Source organism: Phyllobates terribilis, unplaced genomic scaffold, assembly GCF_046119375.1.
Source record: "Phyllobates terribilis strain yellow unplaced genomic scaffold, ASM4611937v1 Scaffold_14__1_contigs__length_39327217, whole genome shotgun sequence".
Taxonomy (NCBI): Eukaryota; Metazoa; Chordata; class Amphibia; order Anura; family Dendrobatidae; genus Phyllobates; species Phyllobates terribilis.
In genome coordinates, this window is record NW_027362774.1 from 12,670,114 (window position 1) to 12,691,108 (window position 20,995).

At 48.9% G+C, this 20,995-nt stretch overlaps 1 protein-coding gene across 1 annotated transcript in view; it reads left to right on the plus strand.

Moving 5' to 3' along the window:
• Positions 1-20,995, plus strand: part of LONP2 (lon peptidase 2, peroxisomal) — a 48,771-nt gene that overhangs the window by 8,605 nt on the left and 19,171 nt on the right. The window contains exons 7-8 of the mRNA XM_073659678.1: positions 4,981-5,239; positions 5,711-5,852. Coding sequence (XP_073515779.1) covers positions 4,981-5,239; positions 5,711-5,852 — 401 coding nt within the window. The remainder of the gene's footprint in view (positions 1-4,980; positions 5,240-5,710; positions 5,853-20,995) is intronic.

The window sequence follows — 20,995 nt, forward strand, 5'->3', positions numbered from 1 at the left end:
ACAAGAATATAACTACTATAATACTGCCCCCTATGTACAAGAATATAACTACTATAATACTGCCCCCTATGTACAAGAATATAACTACTATAATACTGCCCCCTATGTACAAGAATATAACTACTATAATACTGCTCCTATGTACAAGAATATAACTACTATAATACTGCCCCCTATGTACAAGAATATAACTACTATAATACTGCCCCCTATGTACAAGAATATAACTACTATAATACTGCCCCCTATGTACAAGAATATAACTACTATAATACTGCCCCCTATGTACAAGAATATAACTACTATAATACTGCCCCCTATGTACAAGAATATAACTACTATAATACTGCCCCCTATGTACCAGAATATAACTACTATAATACTGCTCCTATGTACCAGAATATAACTACTATAATACTGCCCCCTATGTACCAGAATATAACTACTATAATACTGCCCCTATGTACAAGAATATAACTACTATAATACTGCCCCTATGTACAAGAATATAACCACTATAATGCTGCTCCTATGTACAAGAATATAACTACTATAATACTGCTCCTATGTACAAGAATATAACTACTATAATACTGCCCCTATGTACAAGAATATAACCACTATAATGCTGCTCCTATGTACAAGAATATAACTACTATAATACTGCTCCTATGTACAAGAATATAACTACTATAATACTGCTCCTATGTACAAGAATATAACTACTATAATACTGCTCCTATGTACAAGAATATAACTACTATAATAATGTCCCCTATGTACAAGAATATAACTACTATAATACTGCCCCTATGTACAAGAATATAACTACTATAATAATGTCCCCTATGTACAAGAATATAACTACTATAATGCTGTCTATTTGTAGATTTAGTCTGTTTTCTGCCCTTCTGTATTGCCGGCTGTTGTTTAGGTTGTATAGCGCCCCCGTGTGTTTGGCAGCTGTTGTGTTGTTTCTTCCCACGCTCGCTGTTAGATGCCGGTTCTCGTTCTCAGCACCTTGTGCAGTAATATTCGTCATTCTTTCATGTTCGGGGTTAATCGTCTTCTGCTTCTCGCTGTGTTTCCCCATGAATCTCCGGCTCCGCAGACTTTCTGCCGTTATCTGGTGTCAGCAGTCGGAGCAGCTGTTATTTTAGGAGCGGATCCAAGGCTGGCAGCAGTGATGCACCGCACGGACCTGCACTGATACCGGGTCCTCTTCCCATGGGAACGCTGCAGGATGATGAACGTAGATGCACATTCTCCTGCCTCCAGCGTGTTTCTGGGTCTGCAGCGGGCCCTGGCTCCAGGGTGTTGTCCAATTAAAGGGGCAATCACACTATAAGTGCGGATGAGATCTGCTGTCATCTACGTATTATTGCTTTGGCCCCCGCACATTCCTACAGCAGACCTGCTGCAGCCCACCTGACTGGAGGAGTCCATTACAGGGGTTTACCACCATCATTAAAATAGAGGATTGAAGCCCCCATCTGGTGTGACTTTTCATGGCTGCTCTGGTGCCAGCGTCCCGTACCCCCCCTGGCTGCCGCTCTGGTGCCAGCGGTCCGCCCCCCCCCCCCCCCCCTGGCTGCCGCTCTGGTGCCAGCGGTCCCCCCCACCCCCCTGGCGGCTGCCAGCGGTCCCCGTCCCCCCGCGGCGGCTGCTCTTGTGCTAGCGTTCCCCCCCCCCTGGCGGTTGCTCTGGTGCAAGCGGTTTTTCCCCCCCGGCGGCTGCTCTGGTGCCAGCGCCCCCCCCCTTCCTGGTGGCTGCTCTGGTGCCACCGTTTTCTTCCCCCCTGGCGGCTGCTCTGGTGCCACCGTTTTTTTCCCCCCTGCGGCTGCTCTTGTGCCAGCGGTGTTTTCCCCCCTGCGGCTGCTCTTGTGCCAGTGGTGTTTTCCCCCCTGCGGCTGCTCTGGTGCCAGTGTTTTTTCTCCCCGGCAGCTGCTCTGGTGCCAGCGGTTTTTCCCCCCGGCGGTTGCTCTGGTGCCAGCGTTTTTTCCCCCCGGCGGTTGCTCTGGTGTCTGCGTCCCGTCCCCGTCCTCTCCCCGGCGGCTGCTCTGGGGCCGGCGTTTTTTTTCCCCCCGGCAGCTGCTCTGGTGCCAGCGGTTTTTCCCCCCCCCCCGACGGCTGCTCTGGTGCCAGCGTCCCCCCCCCCCCCCCTCCCTTGGCGGCTGCTCTGGTGCCACCGTGTTTTTTTTTCCCCACCGGCAGCTGCTCTGGTGGCAGCGTTTTTTTCCCCCCCGGCGCCTGCTTTGGTGCCAGTGTTTTTTCCCCCCGGCGCCTGCTTTGGTGCCAGTGTTTTTTCCCCCTGGCGGCTGCTCTGGTGCCAGCGTTTTTTCCCCTCGGCGGCTGCTCTGGTGCCACCGTTTTTTTCCCCCCGGCGACTGCTCTAGTGCCAGCGTTTTTTTCCCCCCGGCGGCTGCTCCGGTGCCAGCGTTTTTTTTCCCCCCGGCGGCTGCTCTAGTGCCAGCGTTTTTTTCCCCCCGGCGGCTGCTCTGGGGCCGGCGGTTTTTCCCCCCGGCGGCTGCTCTGCTTGCTGCATGCCTTTTCCTGCAGCTGCTCTGGTGTGAGTGTTTGGTCAGATAATATTTGCAGACAGCAACCACGAAAACGTCTCCAACAAGGAGTTTATGCTGGAGTTTCCCTTTAAATTAGGCCTCTTCTTTGCCTTAGTTTAAGTCCGAACTTATCAGAGAACTACGTTTTGCCCCAGACACCTGCAGTAGACCTCTGCTGTGCCTTTGCCTGTGAAAATTGGCGGTAATCTTGTGTGATTTGAAAATCAGTTGTTGTTTTTTATAATTTTTTTTGCCATTTTCTGCTTGTATTTTGTGATTCTGCAGTAACAGTGCGTGGCCAGCAGGTGGCAGCAGAGCACTGATAGTGACTCATTACATAACCTGTTTACAGGCTGCAGCACAAAAATCTCCAAATTTCCAGCCTCCCTCCGCTCTCTCCCGGCCCAATACTTAGTTTATTGGATATTGTTGTTTTTAAGGCTTTTGCATGTCTTTTGCAATTTCTTTGACCAGGACTGGGCTCGTTGTGTGTGTGTGGTGCAGACGTTGCGTGCAGCATTGTGTATTGTTTGGTGTTGCCCCCCGCCTCCTCCAGATTCCTGGGCTGGTTGGGACTGTAGGAGGATCACAAGTCTGGGGTCTAAGTTTAGATTGTGAGGCAGCGGCATTGGCCGGCGCTGGACGCAGCAGATGGATGTGATGCACAATACACAATGTTTCTGGGTTTTGGGTCCCATGTGTGCAGGATTGTATGAATTTTACAGTAATATAACCATTAGGGGGCGCTGATTCATTGCTTGGTGGTCTATATTATTCCATATATTCTGCACACAGACTCTTCTGACACATGTAGAAAGTATTCGGCCCCTTCTCCTGCTCATTTTGGGGGTGTTTGTGCCCCCCGTTATCTTTGGGGCTCATCTATAAAGTTTGGTGACGTTTTCCCGTGACCAGACTCGCTGAAGAACCAGAGGAGCGCACGTTCCCACAGGCGGAGGAGGTTCCTCTGTTTTTCACGGTCGTCCTTTACATCAACATTGGGATTTCAGGAAAAGAAAATAAAAGTTTGTGAGGAGGCGGCGGCAGACGGGAGTTTGGTGCGGAGCCAGCGCATTGTTCCTGCAGAGCCAGGAGGAACCGTCCTCTACGTACAGGAGGGCGAGCACAACATCGCCCCGTTCCCAGGGGGGCCGCACATTCCAACCGTGTGACACAGACCTGAAAATGAGCAGCAGACCCCGAACTGCAGGGATAAGAGGGGCCATCACCCAGCCGTCCCATGTAGCCCACCTCAGCGGATCACTGCTGACCCCAATGTGATCACTACGGTCTGGGGGGCTCGGATGGTGTCTGTCGTTTACCGGACCCTATGCCGGGGTATACTCTATACAGTATATACCAGTATATAAAGTCAAGTGTTAGCCGGAGGGGGAGGGGGGGCGACGGAGGTGAGGACGAGGGGGGGCGACGGAGGTGAGGGCGAGGGGGGGGGGCGACGGAGGGGAGGACGAGGGGGGGACGACGGAGGGGAGGACGAGGGGGGGACGACGGAGGGGAGGATGAGGGGGGGGACGACGGAGGGGAGGACGAGGGGGGGGCGACGGAGGGGAGGACGAGGGGGGTGACGGAGGGGAGGATGGAGGGGGACGACGACGGAGGGGAGGATGGAGGGGGACGACGACGGAGGGGAGGATGGAGGGGGGACAATGGAGAGGAGGACGGAGGGGAGGATGGAGGGGGGGACGACGGAGGGGAGGATGGAGGGGGGACGACGGAGGGGAGGATGGAGGGGGGGACGACGGAGGGGAGGATGGAGGGGGGGACGACGGAGGGGAGGATGGAGGGGGGGACAATGGAGAGGGGGGACGATAGGGGGCGACGGAGGATGGGAGGGGGGGCGACGGAGGATGGGAGGGGGGCGACGGAGGATGGGAGGGGGGGCGACGGAGGATGGGAGGGGGGCGCGATGGAGGACGGAGGAGTGGACGGAGGGGGGGCGGGGTATGGAAGGAGGACTGGACATGGATATATATGGCCCCTAACACTATACCCCCCACCATATTGCTTGCAGTAGTGGATGTCTTCTGCCTCTGTGGCACCAGCCTATTAATGGCTCTGTCCTGAGTGGTCCCATAGTCTGAGCCATCGCGGGGACACGTGGGAGGGTCGGTCCGGTGCCTCCATGATCCCTAATGACAGATCCCAGTAATGTCTTCATGTGAGCGGCAGAAGACCCTCCTAACCCTGCATCGGGGGGCCTCGCAGGGAGGAGACCCAGGCTGTTCGCAGACTTGTATTATTGGGACGCCGGCCCTTTAACAAATGACGGGATCTTGTTACAATAGGAAATTGTATCAAAGCTTTACTTTATTACAGAGTACCGTTTCTGCAGTATGGGTGATCGTACATGGCATGCTGGGACTTGTAGTTCTTCTGTGCATTCTCTATAACTCTGCAGATCGCCTGGATATCCGCGCGGCCCGGATCCTGCTGGATAACGATCACTACGCCATGGCGAAGCTGAAGAGGAGGGTCCTGGAGTATCTGGCCGTCCGTCAGCTGAAGAACAACCTGAAGGGCCCCATCCTGTGCTTCGTGGGACCCCCGGGGGTCGGGAAAACCAGTGTCGGGAGATCCATCGCCAAGACGCTGGGGAGGGAGTTCCACCGCATCGCTCTGGGAGGCGTCTGCGACCAGTCGGACATCCGCGGACACAGGTGCGTCCGTCCGCATCTCTGGGAAACATTCGTGTTCACAGCTGAGGATTTGTTACAGTTGTCTCCAGCCCGGACTCCTGATTAATCTGCACTGACACATAGTAACAGACCTTCAGCTGCGAGAAGTCTAAGGTCTCTTGTGAACAGGGATGAGTTTCCGTTTTAATTTGCGTCCATTCAGTTCACTTAACGCATGTCACAGCGGAGGGTTCGTCACCGTTGCATCCAGCCGAGAAAATCTTCTGAAAGGGAAATGCATCAGCAGCAATAAACTCCCGCCTGCCCTGATGGTTCGTTACAATGTATCAGTGCAGGTGAAGGGTGTAAATATGGAGTCCAGGCTGGGTGCAATTGTGACGAAGGCTCAGCTCTGAAAACGCATGCACGCTCCGGCTGGGGGAGCGTGCACATGTACGGGGGGGGGGGTGCTGTGTGTGTGTGCCCTATGTTATACCGCTGCTTCGTCTGCAGGCGCACCTACGTGGGCAGCATGCCCGGGCGCATCATCAACGGGCTGAAGAGCGTCGGCGTCAATAATCCCGTCTTCCTCCTGGATGAGGTGGATAAACTGGGGAAGAGTCTGCAGGGAGACCCGGCCGCCGCGCTGCTGGAGGTGAGGGGTCGGGGCGTGGGGGCGGGGCCCTGTGCGCCCCCCAGTGGTCACTCTATCTGCATTCCCCCGCCATGGAGAGCGCTGGCCGATAACAGAGAGTAGTAGATTGTACCCACCTGTCATTCACTTATCCATTCACTATTCTGAAATGGCTGATAACAGGGAGCAAAAGAACAGCAAGGGAGTTTGGAAAAGCTGCTGTCTGGCCCTTTAAATACTGCAAAAAAAGTGACTCTTTATCCCTCTTAAAGGAAAGTAGACGGGGGGGGGGGGAATCTCTGGGGAGTAGTAGTCCTGATATTGTGATCGGGGGAGGATCTCTGGGGAGTAGTAGTCCTGATATTGTGATCGGGGGAGGATCTCTGGGGAGTAGTAGTCCTGATAATGTGATCAGGGGAGGATCTCTGGGAAGCAGCAGTCCTGATAATGTGATCGGGGGGGATCTCTGGGGAGTAGTAGTCCTGATAATGTGATCAGGGGAGGATCTCTGGGGAGTAGTAGTCCTGATAATGTGATCGGTGTGGATCTCTGGGGAGTAGTAGTCCTGATATTGTGATCGGGGAGGATCTCTGGGGAGTAGTAGTCCTGATAATGTGATCAGGGGAGGATCTCTGGGGAGTAGTAGTCCTGATAATGTGATCGGTGTGGATCTCTGGGGAGTAGTAGTCCTGATATTGTGATCGGGGGAGGATCTCTGGGGAGTAGTAGTCCTGATAATGTGATCGGGGGAGGATCTCTGGGGAGTAGTAGTCCTGATAATGTGATCTGGGGGGGGGATCTCTGGGGAGTAGTAGTCCTGATAATGTGATCTGGGGGGGATCTCTGGGGAGTAGTAGTCCTGATAATGTGATCGGGGGGATCTCTGGGGAGTAATAGTCCTGATAATGTGATCAGGGAGGATCTCTGGGGAGTAGTAGTCCTGATAATGTGATCTGGGGAGTAGTAGTCCTGATAATGTGATCGGGGGTTGGATCTCTGGGGAGTAGTAGTCCTGATAATGTGATCGGGGAGGATCTCTGGGGAGTAGTAGTCCTGATAATGTGATCTGGGGAGTAGTAGTCCTGATAATGTGATCGGGGGTTGGATCTCTGGGGAGTAGTAGTCCTGATAATGTGATCGGGGGGGTCTCTGGGGAGTAGTAGTCCTGATAATGTGATCGGGGGAGAATCTCTGGGGAGTAGTAGTCCTGATAATGTGATCGGGGTGGATCTCTGGGGAGTAGTAGTCCTGATAATGTGATCGGGGAAGGATCTCTGGAGAGTAGTAGTCCTGATAATGTGATCGGGGGAGGATCTCTGGGGAGTAGTAGTCCTGATAATGTGATCTGGGGAGTAGTAGTCCTGATGTGATCGGGGAGGATCTCTGGGGAGTAGTAGTCCTGTTAATGTGATCGGGGGGATCTCTGGGGAGTAGTAGTCATGATAATGTGATCGGGGGGATCTCTGGGGAGTAGTAGTCATGATAATGTGATCTGGGGGGGATCACTGGGGAGTAGTAGTCCTGTTAATGTGATCAGGGGGGATCTCTGGGGAGTAGTAGGCCTGATAATGTGATCTGGGGAGTAGTAGTCCTGATAATGTAATCGGGGGGATCTCTGGGGAGTAGTAGTCCTGATAATGTGATCGGGGGGATCTCTGGGGAGTAGTAGTCCTGATAATGTGATCTGGGGGGCATCTCTGGGGAGTAGTAGTCCTGATAATGTGATCGGGGAGGATCTCTGGGGAGTAGTAGTCCTGATAATGTAATCGGGGGGATCTCTGGGGAAGTAGTAGTCCTGATAATGTGATTGGGGGGGATCTCTGGGGAGTAGTAGTCCTGATAATGTGATCGGGGAGGATCTCTGGGGAGTAGTAGTTCTGATAATGTGATCGAGGAGGATCTCTGGGGAAGTAGTAGTCCTGATGTGATCGGGGGGGATCTCTGGGGAGTAGTAGTCCTGATAATGTGATCGGGGAGGATCTCTGGGGAGTAGTAGTCCTGATAATGTGATCTGGGGGGCATCTCTGGGGAGTAGTAGTCCTGATAATGTGATCGGGGAGGATCTCTGGGGAGTAGTAGTCCTGATAATGTGATCTGGGGGGCATCTCTGGGGAGTAGTAGTCCTGATAATGTGATCGGGGAGGATCTCTGGGGAGTAGTAGTCCTGATAATGTGATCGGGGGGGATCTCTGGGGAGTAGTAGTCCTGATAATGTGATCGGGGAGGATCTCTGGGGAAGTAGTAGTCCTGATATTGTGATCGGGGGAGGATCTCTGGGGAGTAGTAGTCCTGATATTGTGATCGGGGGGGATCTCTGGGGAGTAGTAGTCCTGATATTGTGATCGGGGGAGGATCTCTGGGGAGTAGTAGTCCTGATGTGATCGGGGGAGGATCTCTGGGGAGTAGTAGTCCTGATAATGTGATCTGGGGGGGGGATCTCTGGGGAGTAGTAGTCCTGATAATGTGATCTGGGGGGGATCTCTGGGGAGTAGTAGTCCTGATAATGTGATCGGGGGGATCTCTGGGGAGTAGTAGTCCTGATAATGTGATCAGGGAGGATCTCTGGGGAGTAGTAGTCCTGATAATGTGATCTGGGGAGTAGTAGTCCTGATAATGTGATCGGGGGTTGGATCTCTGGGGAGTAGTAGTCCTGATAATGTGATCGGGGAGGATCTCTGGGGAGTAGTAGTCCTGATAATGTGATCTGGGGAGTAGTAGTCCTGATAATGTGATCGGGGGTTGGATCTCTGGGGAGTAGTAGTCCTGATAATGTGATCGGGGGGGTCTCTGGGGAGTAGTAGTCCTGATAATGTGATCGGGGGAGAATCTCTGGGGAGTAGTAGTCCTGATAATGTGATCGGGGTGGATCTCTGGGGAGTAGTAGTCCTGATAATGTGATCGGGGAAGGATCTCTGGAGAGTAGTAGTCCTGATAATGTGATCGGGGGAGGATCTCTGGGGAGTAGTAGTCCTGATAATGTGATCTGGGGAGTAGTAGTCCTGATGTGATCGGGGAGGATCTCTGGGGAGTAGTAGTCCTGATAATGTGATCGGGGGGGATCTCTGGGGAGTAGTAGTCCTGATAATGTGATCGGGGGGGATCTCTGGGGAGTAGTAGTCCTGATAATGTGATCGGGGGGATCTCTGGGGAGTAGTAGTCCTGTTATTGTGATCGGGGGAGGATCTCTGGGGAGTAGTAGTCCTGATATTGTGATCGGGGGAGGATCTCTGGGGAGTAGTAGTCCTGATAATGTGATCAGGGGAGGATCTCTGGGAAGCAGCAGTCCTGATAATGTGATCGGGGGGGATCTCTGGGGAGTAGTAGTCCTGATAATGTGATCAGGGGAGGATCTCTGGGGAGTAGTAGTCCTGATAATGTGATCGGTGTGGATCTCTGGGGAGTAGTAGTCCTGATATTGTGATCGGGGGAGGATCTCTGGGGAGTAGTAGTCCTGATAATGTGATCGGGGGAGGATCTCTGGGGAGTAGTAGTCCTGATAATGTGATCTGGGGGGGGATCTCTGGGGAGTAGTAGTCCTGATAATGTGATCTGGGGGGGATCTCTGGGGAGTAGTAGTCCTGATAATGTGATCGGGGGGATCTCTGGGGAGTAGTAGTCCTGATAATGTGATCGGGGAGGATCTCTGGGGAGTAGTAGTCCTGATAATGTGATCTGGGGAGTAGTAGTCCTGATAATGTGATCGGGGGTTGGATCTCTGGGGAGTAGTAGTCCTGATAATGTGATCGGGGGGGTCTCTGGGGAGTAGTAGTCCTGATAATGTGATCGGGGGAGAATCTCTGGGGAGTAGTAGTCCTGATAATGTGATCGGGGTGGATCTCTGGGGAGTAGTAGTCCTGATAATGTGATCGGGGAAGGATCTCTGGAGAGTAGTAGTCCTGATAATGTGATCGGGGGAGGATCTCTGGGGAGTAGTAGTCCTGATAATGTGATCTGGGGAGTAGTAGTCCTGATGTGATCGGGGAGGATCTCTGGGGAGTAGTAGTCCTGATAATGTGATCGGGGGGGATCTCTGGGGAGTAGTAGTCCTGATAATGTGATCGGGGGGGATCTCTGGGGAGTAGTAGTCCTGATAATGTGATCGGGGGGATCTCTGGGGAGTAGTAGTCCTGTTATTGTGATCGGGGGAGGATCTCTGGGGAGTAGTAGTCCTGATATTGTGATCGGGGGAGGATCTCTGGGGAGTAGTAGTCCTGATAATGTGATCAGGGGAGGATCTCTGGGAAGCAGCAGTCCTGATAATGTGATCGGGGGGGATCTCTGGGGAGTAGTAGTCCTGATAATGTGATCAGGGGAGGATCTCTGGGGAGTAGTAGTCCTGATAATGTGATCGGTGTGGATCTCTGGGGAGTAGTAGTCCTGATATTGTGATCGGGGGAGGATCTCTGGGGAGTAGTAGTCCTGATAATGTGATCGGGGGAGGATCTCTGGGGAGTAGTAGTCCTGATAATGTGATCTGGGGGGGGATCTCTGGGGAGTAGTAGTCCTGATAATGTGATCTGGGGGGGATCTCTGGGGAGTAGTAGTCCTGATAATGTGATCGGGGGGATCTCTGGGGAGTAGTAGTCCTGATAATGTGATCAGGGAGGATCTCTGGGGAGTAGTAGTCCTGATAATGTGATCTGGGGAGTAGTAGTCCTGATAATGTGATCGGGGGTTGGATCTCTGGGGAGTAGTAGTCCTGATAATGTGATCGGGGAGGATCTCTGGGGAGTAGTAGTCCTGATAATGTGATCTGGGGAGTAGTAGTCCTGATAATGTGATCGGGGGTTGGATCTCTGGGGAGTAGTAGTCCTGATAATGTGATCGGGGGGGTCTCTGGGGAGTAGTAGTCCTGATAATGTGATCGGGGGAGAATCTCTGGGGAGTAGTAGTCCTGATAATGTGATCGGGGTGGATCTCTGGGGAGTAGTAGTCCTGATAATGTGATCGGGGAAGGATCTCTGGAGAGTAGTAGTCCTGATAATGTGATCGGGGGAGGATCTCTGGGGAGTAGTAGTCCTGATAATGTGATCTGGGGAGTAGTAGTCCTGATGTGATCGGGGAGGATCTCTGGGGAGTAGTAGTCCTGATAATGTGATCGGGGGGGATCTCTGGGGAGTAGTAGTCCTGATAATGTGATCGGGGGGGATCTCTGGGGAGTAGTAGTCCTGATAATGTGATCTGGGGGGGGATCTCTGGGGAGTAGTAGTCCTGATAATGTGATCTGGGGGGGATCTCTGGGGAGTAGTAGTCCTGATAATGTGATCGGGGGGATCTCTGGGGAGTAGTAGTCCTGATAATGTGATCAGGGAGGATCTCTGGGGAGTAGTAGTCCTGATAATGTGATCTGGGGAGTAGTAGTCCTGATAATGTGATCGGGGGTTGGATCTCTGGGGAGTAGTAGTCCTGATAATGTGATCGGGGAGGATCTCTGGGGAGTAGTAGTCCTGATAATGTGATCTGGGGAGTAGTAGTCCTGATAATGTGATCGGGGGTTGGATCTCTGGGGAGTAGTAGTCCTGATAATGTGATCGGGGGGGTCTCTGGGGAGTAGTAGTCCTGATAATGTGATCGGGGGAGAATCTCTGGGGAGTAGTAGTCCTGATAATGTGATCGGGGTGGATCTCTGGGGAGTAGTAGTCCTGATAATGTGATCGGGGAAGGATCTCTGGAGAGTAGTAGTCCTGATAATGTGATCGGGGGAGGATCTCTGGGGAGTAGTAGTCCTGATAATGTGATCTGGGGAGTAGTAGTCCTGATGTGATCGGGGAGGATCTCTGGGGAGTAGTAGTCCTGATAATGTGATCGGGGGGGATCTCTGGGGAGTAGTAGTCCTGATAATGTGATCGGGGGGGATCTCTGGGGAGTAGTAGTCCTGATAATGTGATCGGGGGGATCTCTGGGGAGTAGTAGTCATGTTAATGTGATCGGGGGGATCTCTGGGGAGTAGTAGTCATGATAATGTGATCTGGGGGGGATCTCTGGGGAGTAGTAGTCCTGTTAATGTGATCAGGGGGGATCTCTGGGGAGTAGTAGGCCTGATAATGTGATCTGGGGGGCATCTCTGGGGAGTAGTAGTCCTGATAATGTAATCGGGGGGATCTCTGGGGAGTAGTAGTCCTGATAATGTGATCGGGGGGATCTCTGGGGAGTAGTAGTCCTGATAATGTGATCTGGGGGGCATCTCTGGGGAGTAGTAGTCCTGATAATGTGATCGGGGAGGATCTCTGGGGAGTAGTAGTCCTGATAATGTAATCGGGGGGATCTCTGGGGAGTATTAGTCCTGATAATGTGATCGGGGGGGATCTCTGGGGAGTAGTAGTCCTGATAATGTGATCGGGGAGGATCTCTGGGGAGTAGTAGTTCTGATAATGTGATCGAGGGGGATCTCTGGGGAAGTAGTAGTCCTGATGTGATCGGGGGGGATCTCTGGGGAGTAGTAGTCCTGATAATGTGATCGGGGAGGATCTCTGGGGAGTAGTAGTCCTGATAATGTGATCTGGGGGGCATCTCTGGGGAGTAGTAGTCCTGATAATGTGATCGGGGAGGATCTCTGGGGAGTAGTAGTCCTGATAATGTGATCTGGGGGGCATCTCTGGGGAGTAGTAGTCCTGATAATGTGATCGGGGAGGATCTCTGGGGAGTAGTAGTCCTGATAATGTAATCGGGGGGGATCTCTGGGGAGTAGTAGTCCTGATAATGTGATCGGGGAGGATCTCTGGGGAAGTAGTAGTCCTGATATTGTGATCGGGGGAGGATCTCTGGGGAGTAGTAGTCCTGATATTGTGATCGGGGGAGGATCTCTGGGGAGTAGTAGTCCTGATAATGTGATCAGGGGAGGATCTCTGGGAAGCAGCAGTCCTGATAATGTGATCGGGGGGGATCTCTGGGGAGTAGTAGTCCTGATAATGTGATCAGGGGAGGATCTCTGGGGAGTAGTAGTCCTGATAATGTGATCGGTGTGGATCTCTGGGGAGTAGTAGTCCTGATATTGTGATCGGGGGAGGATCTCTGGGGAGTAGTAGTCCTGATAATGTGATCGGGGGAGGATCTCTGGGGAGTAGTAGTCCTGATAATGTGATCTGGGGGGGGATCTCTGGGGAGTAGTAGTCCTGATAATGTGATCTGGGGGGGATCTCTGGGGAGTAGTAGTCCTGATAATGTGATCGGGGGGATCTCTGGGGAGTAGTAGTCCTGATAATGTGATCAGGGAGGATCTCTGGGGAGTAGTAGTCCTGATAATGTGATCTGGGGAGTAGTAGTCCTGATAATGTGATCGGGGGTTGGATCTCTGGGGAGTAGTAGTCCTGATAATGTGATCGGGGGGGTCTCTGGGGAGTAGTAGTCCTGATAATGTGATCGGGGGAGAATCTCTGGGGAGTAGTAGTCCTGATAATGTGATCGGGGTGGATCTCTGGGGAGTAGTAGTCCTGATAATGTGATCGGGGAAGGATCTCTGGAGAGTAGTAGTCCTGATAATGTGATCGGGGAGGATCTCTGGGGAAGTAGTAGTCCTGATAATGTGATCGGGGGGGATCTCTGGGGAGTAGTAGTCCTGATAATGTGATCGGGGAGGATCTCTGGGGAGTAGTAGTTCTGATAATGTGATCGAGGAGGATCTCTGGGGAAGTAGTAGTCCTGATAATGTGATCGGGGGGGATCTCTGGGGAGTAGTAGTCCTGATAATGTGATCGGTGAGGATCTCTGGGGAGTAGTAGTTCTGATAATGTGATCGAGGAGGATCTCTGGGGAAGTAGTAGTCCTGATGTGATCGGGGGGGATCTCTGGGGAGTAGTAGTCCTGATAATGTGATCGGGGAGGATCTCTGGGGAGTAGTAGTCCTGATAATGTGATCTGGGGGGCATCTCTGGGGAGTAGTAGTCCTGATAATGTGATCGGGGAGGATCTCTGGGGAGTAGTAGTCCTGATAATGTGATCTGGGGGGCATCTCTGGGGAGTAGTAGTCCTGATAATGTGATCGGGGAGGATCTCTGGGGAGTAGTAGTCCTGATAATGTAATCGGGGGGGATCTCTGGGGAGTAGTAGTCCTGATAATGTGATCGGGGAGGATCTCTGGGGAAGTAGTAGTCCTGATATTGTGATCGGGGGAGGATCTCTGGGGAGTAGTAGTCCTGATATTGTGATCGGGGGAGGATCTCTGGGGAGTAGTACTCCTGATAATGTGATCAGGGGAGGATCTCTGGGAAGCAGCAGTCCTGATAATGTGATCGGGGGGGATCTCTGGGGAGTAGTAGTCCTGATAATGTGATCAGGGGAGGATCTCTGGGGAGTAGTAGTCCTGATAATGTGATCGGTGTGGATCTCTGGGGAGTAGTAGTCCTGATATTGTGATCGGGGGAGGATCTCTGGGGAGTAGTAGTCCTGATAATGTGATCTGGGGGGGATCTCTGGGGAGTAGTAGTCCTGATAATGTGATCTGGGGGGGATCTCTGGGGAGTAGTAGTCCTGATAATGTGATCGGGGGGATCTCTGGGGAGTAGTAGTCCTGATAATGTGATCAGGGAGGATCTCTGGGGAGTAGTAGTCCTGATAATGTGATCTGGGGAGTAGTAGTCCTGATAATGTGATCGGGGGTTGGATCTCTGGGGAGTAGTAGTCCTGATAATGTGATCGGGGGGGTCTCTGGGGAGTAGTAGTCCTGATAATGTGATCGGGGGAGAATCTCTGGGGAGTAGTAGTCCTGATAATGTGATCGGGGTGGATCTCTGGGGAGTAGTAGTCCTGATAATGTGATCGGGGAAGGATCTCTGGAGAGTAGTAGTCCTGATAATGTGATCGGGGGAGGATCTCTGGGGAGTAGTAGTCCTGATAATGTGATCTGGGGTGTAGTAGTCCTGATGTGATCGGGGAGGATCTCTGGGGAGTAGTAGTCCTGATAATGTGATCGGGGGGGATCTCTGGGGAGTAGTAGTCCTGATAATGTGATCGGGGGGGATCTCTGGGGAGTAGTAGTCCTGATAATGTGATCGGGGGGATCTCTGGGGAGTAGTAGTCCTGTTAATGTGATCGGGGGGATCTCTGGGGAGTAGTAGTCATGATAATGTGATCTGGGGGGGATCTCTGGGGAGTAGTAGTCCTGTTAATGTGATCAGGGGGGATCTCTGGGGAGTAGTAGGCCTGATAATGTGATCTGGGGGGCATCTCTGGGGAGTAGTAGGCCTGATAATGTAATCGGGGGGATCTCTGGGGAGTAGTAGTCCTGATAATGTGATCGGGGGGATCTCTGGGGAGTAGTAGTCCTGATAATGTGATCTGGGGGGCATCTCTGGGGAGTAGTAGTCCTGATAATGTGATCGGGGAGGATCTCTGGGGAGTAGTAGTCCTGATAATGTAATCGGGGGGATCTCTGGGGAGTAGTAGTCCTGATAATGTGATCGGGGAGGATCTCTGGGGAAGTAGTAGTCCTGATAATGTGATCGGGGGGGATCTCTGGGGAAGTAGTAGTCCTGATAATGTGATCGGGGGGGGTCTCTGGGGAAGTAGTAGTCCTGATAATGTGATCGGGGGGGGATCTCTGGGGAAGTAGTAGTCCTGATAATGTGATCGGGGAGGATCTCTGGGGAAGTAGTAGTCCTGATAATGTGATCGGGGAGGATCTCTGGGGAAGTAGTAGTCCTGATAATGTGATCGGGGGGGATCTCTGGGGAGTAGTAGTCCTGATAATGTGATCGGGGAGGATATCTGGGGAGTAGCAGTCCTGATAATGTGATCGGGGGGGATCTCTGGGGAGTAGTAGTCCTGATAATGTGATTGGGGGGGATCTCTGGGGAGTAGTAGTCCTGATAATGTGATCGGGGAGGATCTCTGGGGAGTAGTAGTCCTGATAATGTGATCGGGGAGGATCTCTGGGGAAGTAGTAGTCCTGATAATGTGATCGGGGGGGATCTCTGGGGAGTAGTAGTCCTGATAATGTGATCGGGGAGGATCTCTGGGGAGTAGTAGTCCTGATAATGTGATCGGGGAGGATCTCTGGGGAAGTAGTAGTCCTGATGTGATCGGGGGGGATCTCTGGGGAAGTAGTAGTCCTGTTAATGTGATCGGGGGGAATCTCTGGGGAGTAGCAGTCCTGATAATGTGATCGGGGGGGATCTCTGGGGAGTAGTAGTCCTGATAATGTGATTGGGGGGGATCTCTGGGGAGTAGTAGTCCTGATAATGTGATCGGGGAGGATCTCTGGGGAGTAGTAGTCCTGATAATGTGATCGGGGAGGATCTCTGGGGAAGTAGTAGTCCTGATAATGTGATCGGGGGGGATCTCTGGGGAGTAGTAGTCCTGATAATGTGATCGGGGAGGATCTCTGGGGAGTAGTAGTCCTGATAATGTGATCGGGGAGGATCTCTGGGGAAGTAGTAGTCCTGATAATGTGATCGGGGGGGATCTCTGGGGAGTAGTAGTCCTGATAATGTGATCGGGGAGGATCTCTGGGGAGTAGTAGTCCTGATAATGTGATCGGGGAGGATCTCTGGGGAAGTAGTAGTCCTGATAATGTGATCGGGGTGGATCTCTGGGGAAGTAGTAGTCCTGATAATGTGATCGGGGAGGATCTCTGGGGAGTAGTAGTCCTGATAATGTGATCAGGGAGGATCTCTGGGGAAGTAGTAGTCCTGATAATGTGATCGGGGGGGATCTCTGGGGAGTAGTAGTCCTGATAATGTGATCGGGGAGGATCTCTGGGGAGTAGTAGTCCTGATAATGTGATCGGGGTGGATCTCTGGGGAAGTAGTAGTCCTGATAATGTGATCGGGGAGGATCTCTGGGGAGTAGTAGTCCTGATAATGTGATCAGGGAGGATCTCTGGGGAAGTAGTAGTCCTGATAATGTGATCGGGGGGGATCTCTGGGGAGTAGTAGTCCTGCTCCTCATGTCCGTAATAAGACGCCTGCACGCATCTTCGGCGATCACAACCAGCTGTGGAGGGGAATGTACCCCGGGGCGATGGAGGACGGCGCCCGACACCCTGTGAGGTCGTGTGTCCTCCCGTCCGGTCACCATCTGTGCAACAGTCGGGTCCAGATGGGGGAAAATGCTTAAATGACAACTCCCTTTGCTCGAAAAAACGCTGCAGTTTTCTTTGAACACGAGATATACAGGAAACTGCAGTTATGTAATTACTATTTAAGCGATTGCCCGACATTGCACTGAGCTGAACCTGCAGCGTAAGCCTCATACTCGTGACAACCCCCCTCCAAAATCTGCTCTGTGTACGAGGACCCTCCGCACAGATCCCCCTTCGCTCGGTTATTGCAGCACCTCATCACTCGCTCGCTTTATGGCCGCTCTTAAGCCCCATCGTAAAAAGCTGATTTTCTTTTACTCGCTCTTCTCCCAAACCTGCGCGTCCTCCGCCCGAGATTAACTGCATGTGAACGGGAGCCGAATACACCTATATGATGAGCACTACAAAGCCCAGCATGTCCGCTCCTCCTGCGTCCACATCTGCAGACACGTATACATCCTCCATAGCTGATAATGAGAAACCACAGGAGGAGCCGGGAACAGAAAGCGAGAAGAGTTTATAGAAGGCCGAGGCTTACTGCACGAGATACGGTATATACAGAGAGAGACGTTATCTGCAGGATATATCCATATTCTACATAACAACCGATAATGACAGTGATGATTCCGCAGAGCAGCGATAAAGCACGACAGAGTATAAGAAAGTATAGGATATAGCTACAATAATACTGCCCCTATGTACAAGAATATAACTACTATAATACTGCTCCTATGTACAAGAATATAACTGCTATAATACTGCCCCCTATGTACAAGAATATAACTACTATAATACTGCCCCCTATGTACAAGAATATAACTACTATAATACTGCCCCCTATGTACAAGAATATAACTACTATAATACTGCCCCCTATGTACAAGAATATAACTACTATAATACTGCTCCTATGTACAAGAATATAACTACTATAATACTGCTCCTATGTACAAGAATATAACTACTATAATACTGCTCCCTATGTACAAGAATATAACTACTATAATACTGCTTCCTATGTACAAGAATATAACTACTATAATACTGCTTCCTATGTACAAGAATATAACTACTATAATACTGCTCCCTATGTACAAGAATATAACTACTATAATACTGCTCCAATTTACAATAATATAACTACTATAATACTGCTCCCTATGTACAAGAATATAACTACTATAATACTGCTCCAATTTACAATAATATAACTACTATAATACTGCTCCCTATCTACAAGAATATAACTACTATAATACTGCTTCCTATGTACAAGAATATAACTACTATAATACTGCTTCCTATGTACAAGAATATAACTACTATAATACTGCCCTCTATGTACAAGAATATAACTACTATAATACTGCTCCTATGTACAAGAATATAACTACTATAATACTGCTCCTATGTACAAGAATATAACTACTATAATACTGCTCCTATGTACAAGAATATAACTACTATAATACTGCTCCTATGTACAAGAATATAACTACTATAATACTGCCCCCTATGTACAAGAATATAACTACTATAATACTGCCCCCTATGTACAAGAATATAACTACTATAATACTGCTCCCTATGTACAAGAATATAACTACTATAATACTGCTCCCTATGTACAAGAATATAACTACTATAATACTGCTTCCTATGTACAAGAATATAACTACTATAATACTGCTTCCGATGTACAAGAATATAACTACTATAATACTGCTTCCTATGTACAAGAATATAACTACTATAATACTGCTTCCTATGTACAAGAATATAACTACTATAATACTGCTTCCTATGTACAAGAATATAACTACTATAATACTGCCCCCTATGTACAAGAATATAACTACTATAATACTGCCCCCTATGTACAAGAATATAACTACTATAATACTGCCCCCTATGTACAATATAACTACTATAATACTGCCCCCTATGTACAAGAATATAACTACTATAATACTGCCCCCTATGTACAAGAATATAACTACTATAATACTGCCCCCTATGTACAAGAATATAACTACTATAATACTGCCCCCTATGTACAAGAATATAACTACTATAATACTGCCCCCTATGTACAAGAATATAACTACTATAATACTGCTCCTATGTACAAGAATATAACTACTATAATACTGCTCCCTATATACAAGAATATAACTACTATAATACTGCTCCCTATGTACAAGAATATAACTACTATAATACTGCTTCCTATGTACAAGAATATAACTACTATAATACTGCTTCCTATGTACAAGAATATAACTACTATAATACTGCTCCCTATGTACAAGAATATAACTACTATAATACTGCTTCCTATGTACAAGAATATAACTACTATAATACTGCCCCCTATGTACAAGAATATAACTACTATAATACTGCTCCCCATGTACAAGAATATAAGTACTATAATACTGCCCCCTATGTACAAGAATATAACTACTATAATACTGCCCCCTATGTACAAGAATATAACTACTATAATACTGCTTCCTATGTACAAGAATATAACTACTATAATACTGCTTCCTATGTACAAGAATATAACTACTATAATACTGCTTCCTATGTACAAGAATATAACTACTATAATACTGCTTCCTATGTACAAGAATATAACTACTATAATACTGCTTCCTATGTACAAGAATATAACTACTATAATACTGCTTCCTATGTACAAGAATATAACTACTATAATACTGCTCCCTATGTACAAGAATATAACTACTATAATACTGCTCCAATGTACAATAATATAACTACTATAATACTGCTTCCTATGTACAAGAATATAACTACTATAATACTGCTTCCTATGTACAAGAATATAACTACTATAATACTGCTTCCTATGTACAAGAATATAACTACTATAATACTGCTTCCTATGTACAAGAATATAACTACTATAATACTGCTCCCTATGTACAAGAATATAACTACTATAATACTGCTCCAATGTACAATAATATAACTACTATAATACTGCTTCCTATGTACAAGAATATAACTACTATAATACTGCTTCCTATGTACAAGAATATAACTACTATAATACTGCTTCCTATGTACAAGAATATAACTACTATAATACTGCTCCCTATGTACAAGAATATAACTACTATAATACTGCTCCAATGTACAATAATATAACTACTATAATACTGCTCCCTATGTACAAGAATATAACTACTATAATACTGCTTCCTATGTACAAGAATATAACTACTATAATACTGCTTCCTATGTACAAGAATATAACTACTATAATACTGCTCCCTATGTACAAGAATATAACTACTATAATACTGCTCCTATGTACAAGAATATAACTACTATAATACTGCCTCCTATGTACAAGAATATAACTACTATAATACTGCCTCCTATGTACAAGAATATAACTACTATAATACTGCCCCTATGTACAAGAATAGAACTACTATAATACTGCCCCCTATGTACAAGAATAGAACTACTATAATACTGCCTCCTATGTACAAGAATAGAACTACTATAATACAGCCCCCTATGTACAAGAATAGAACTACTATAATACTGCTCCCTATGTACAAGAATATAACTACTATAATACTGCTCCTATGTACAAGAATATAACTACTATAATACTGCCTCCTATGTACAAGAATATAACTACTATAATACTGCCCCCTATGTACAAGAATATAACTACTATAATACTGCCCCTATGTACAAGAATATAACTACTATAATACTGCTCCTATGTACAAGAATATAACTACTATAATACTGCCCCCTGTGGCTACATAATGTCCTTTGGTTGCTGTTTCTTCTGTGCCCTTGGATTGTGATGTCGGGTTGCGGTTGCCGTCACTTGCAGGGCTTGGCAGTAGAGGATGGCGCGGTCTGGCAGCGCGGGGTCACGTTTCCCATGTCGCGGTCACAATCTCTCTCTCCCTGGATGTGTAATACAATCCAGGACTGGCGATCACGTGATCCGTCCTTGTCGTTGGAATGTCCTCGGTTTCCTGTCCTCAAAGTCATTAAGTAAAATGCTGAATTCCTTCCTGGTTGCGGCGTTATTACACTACAGGGCCGCGTTTGTTCTTATTTTAGATGACCTTTGATTATCTTCTAG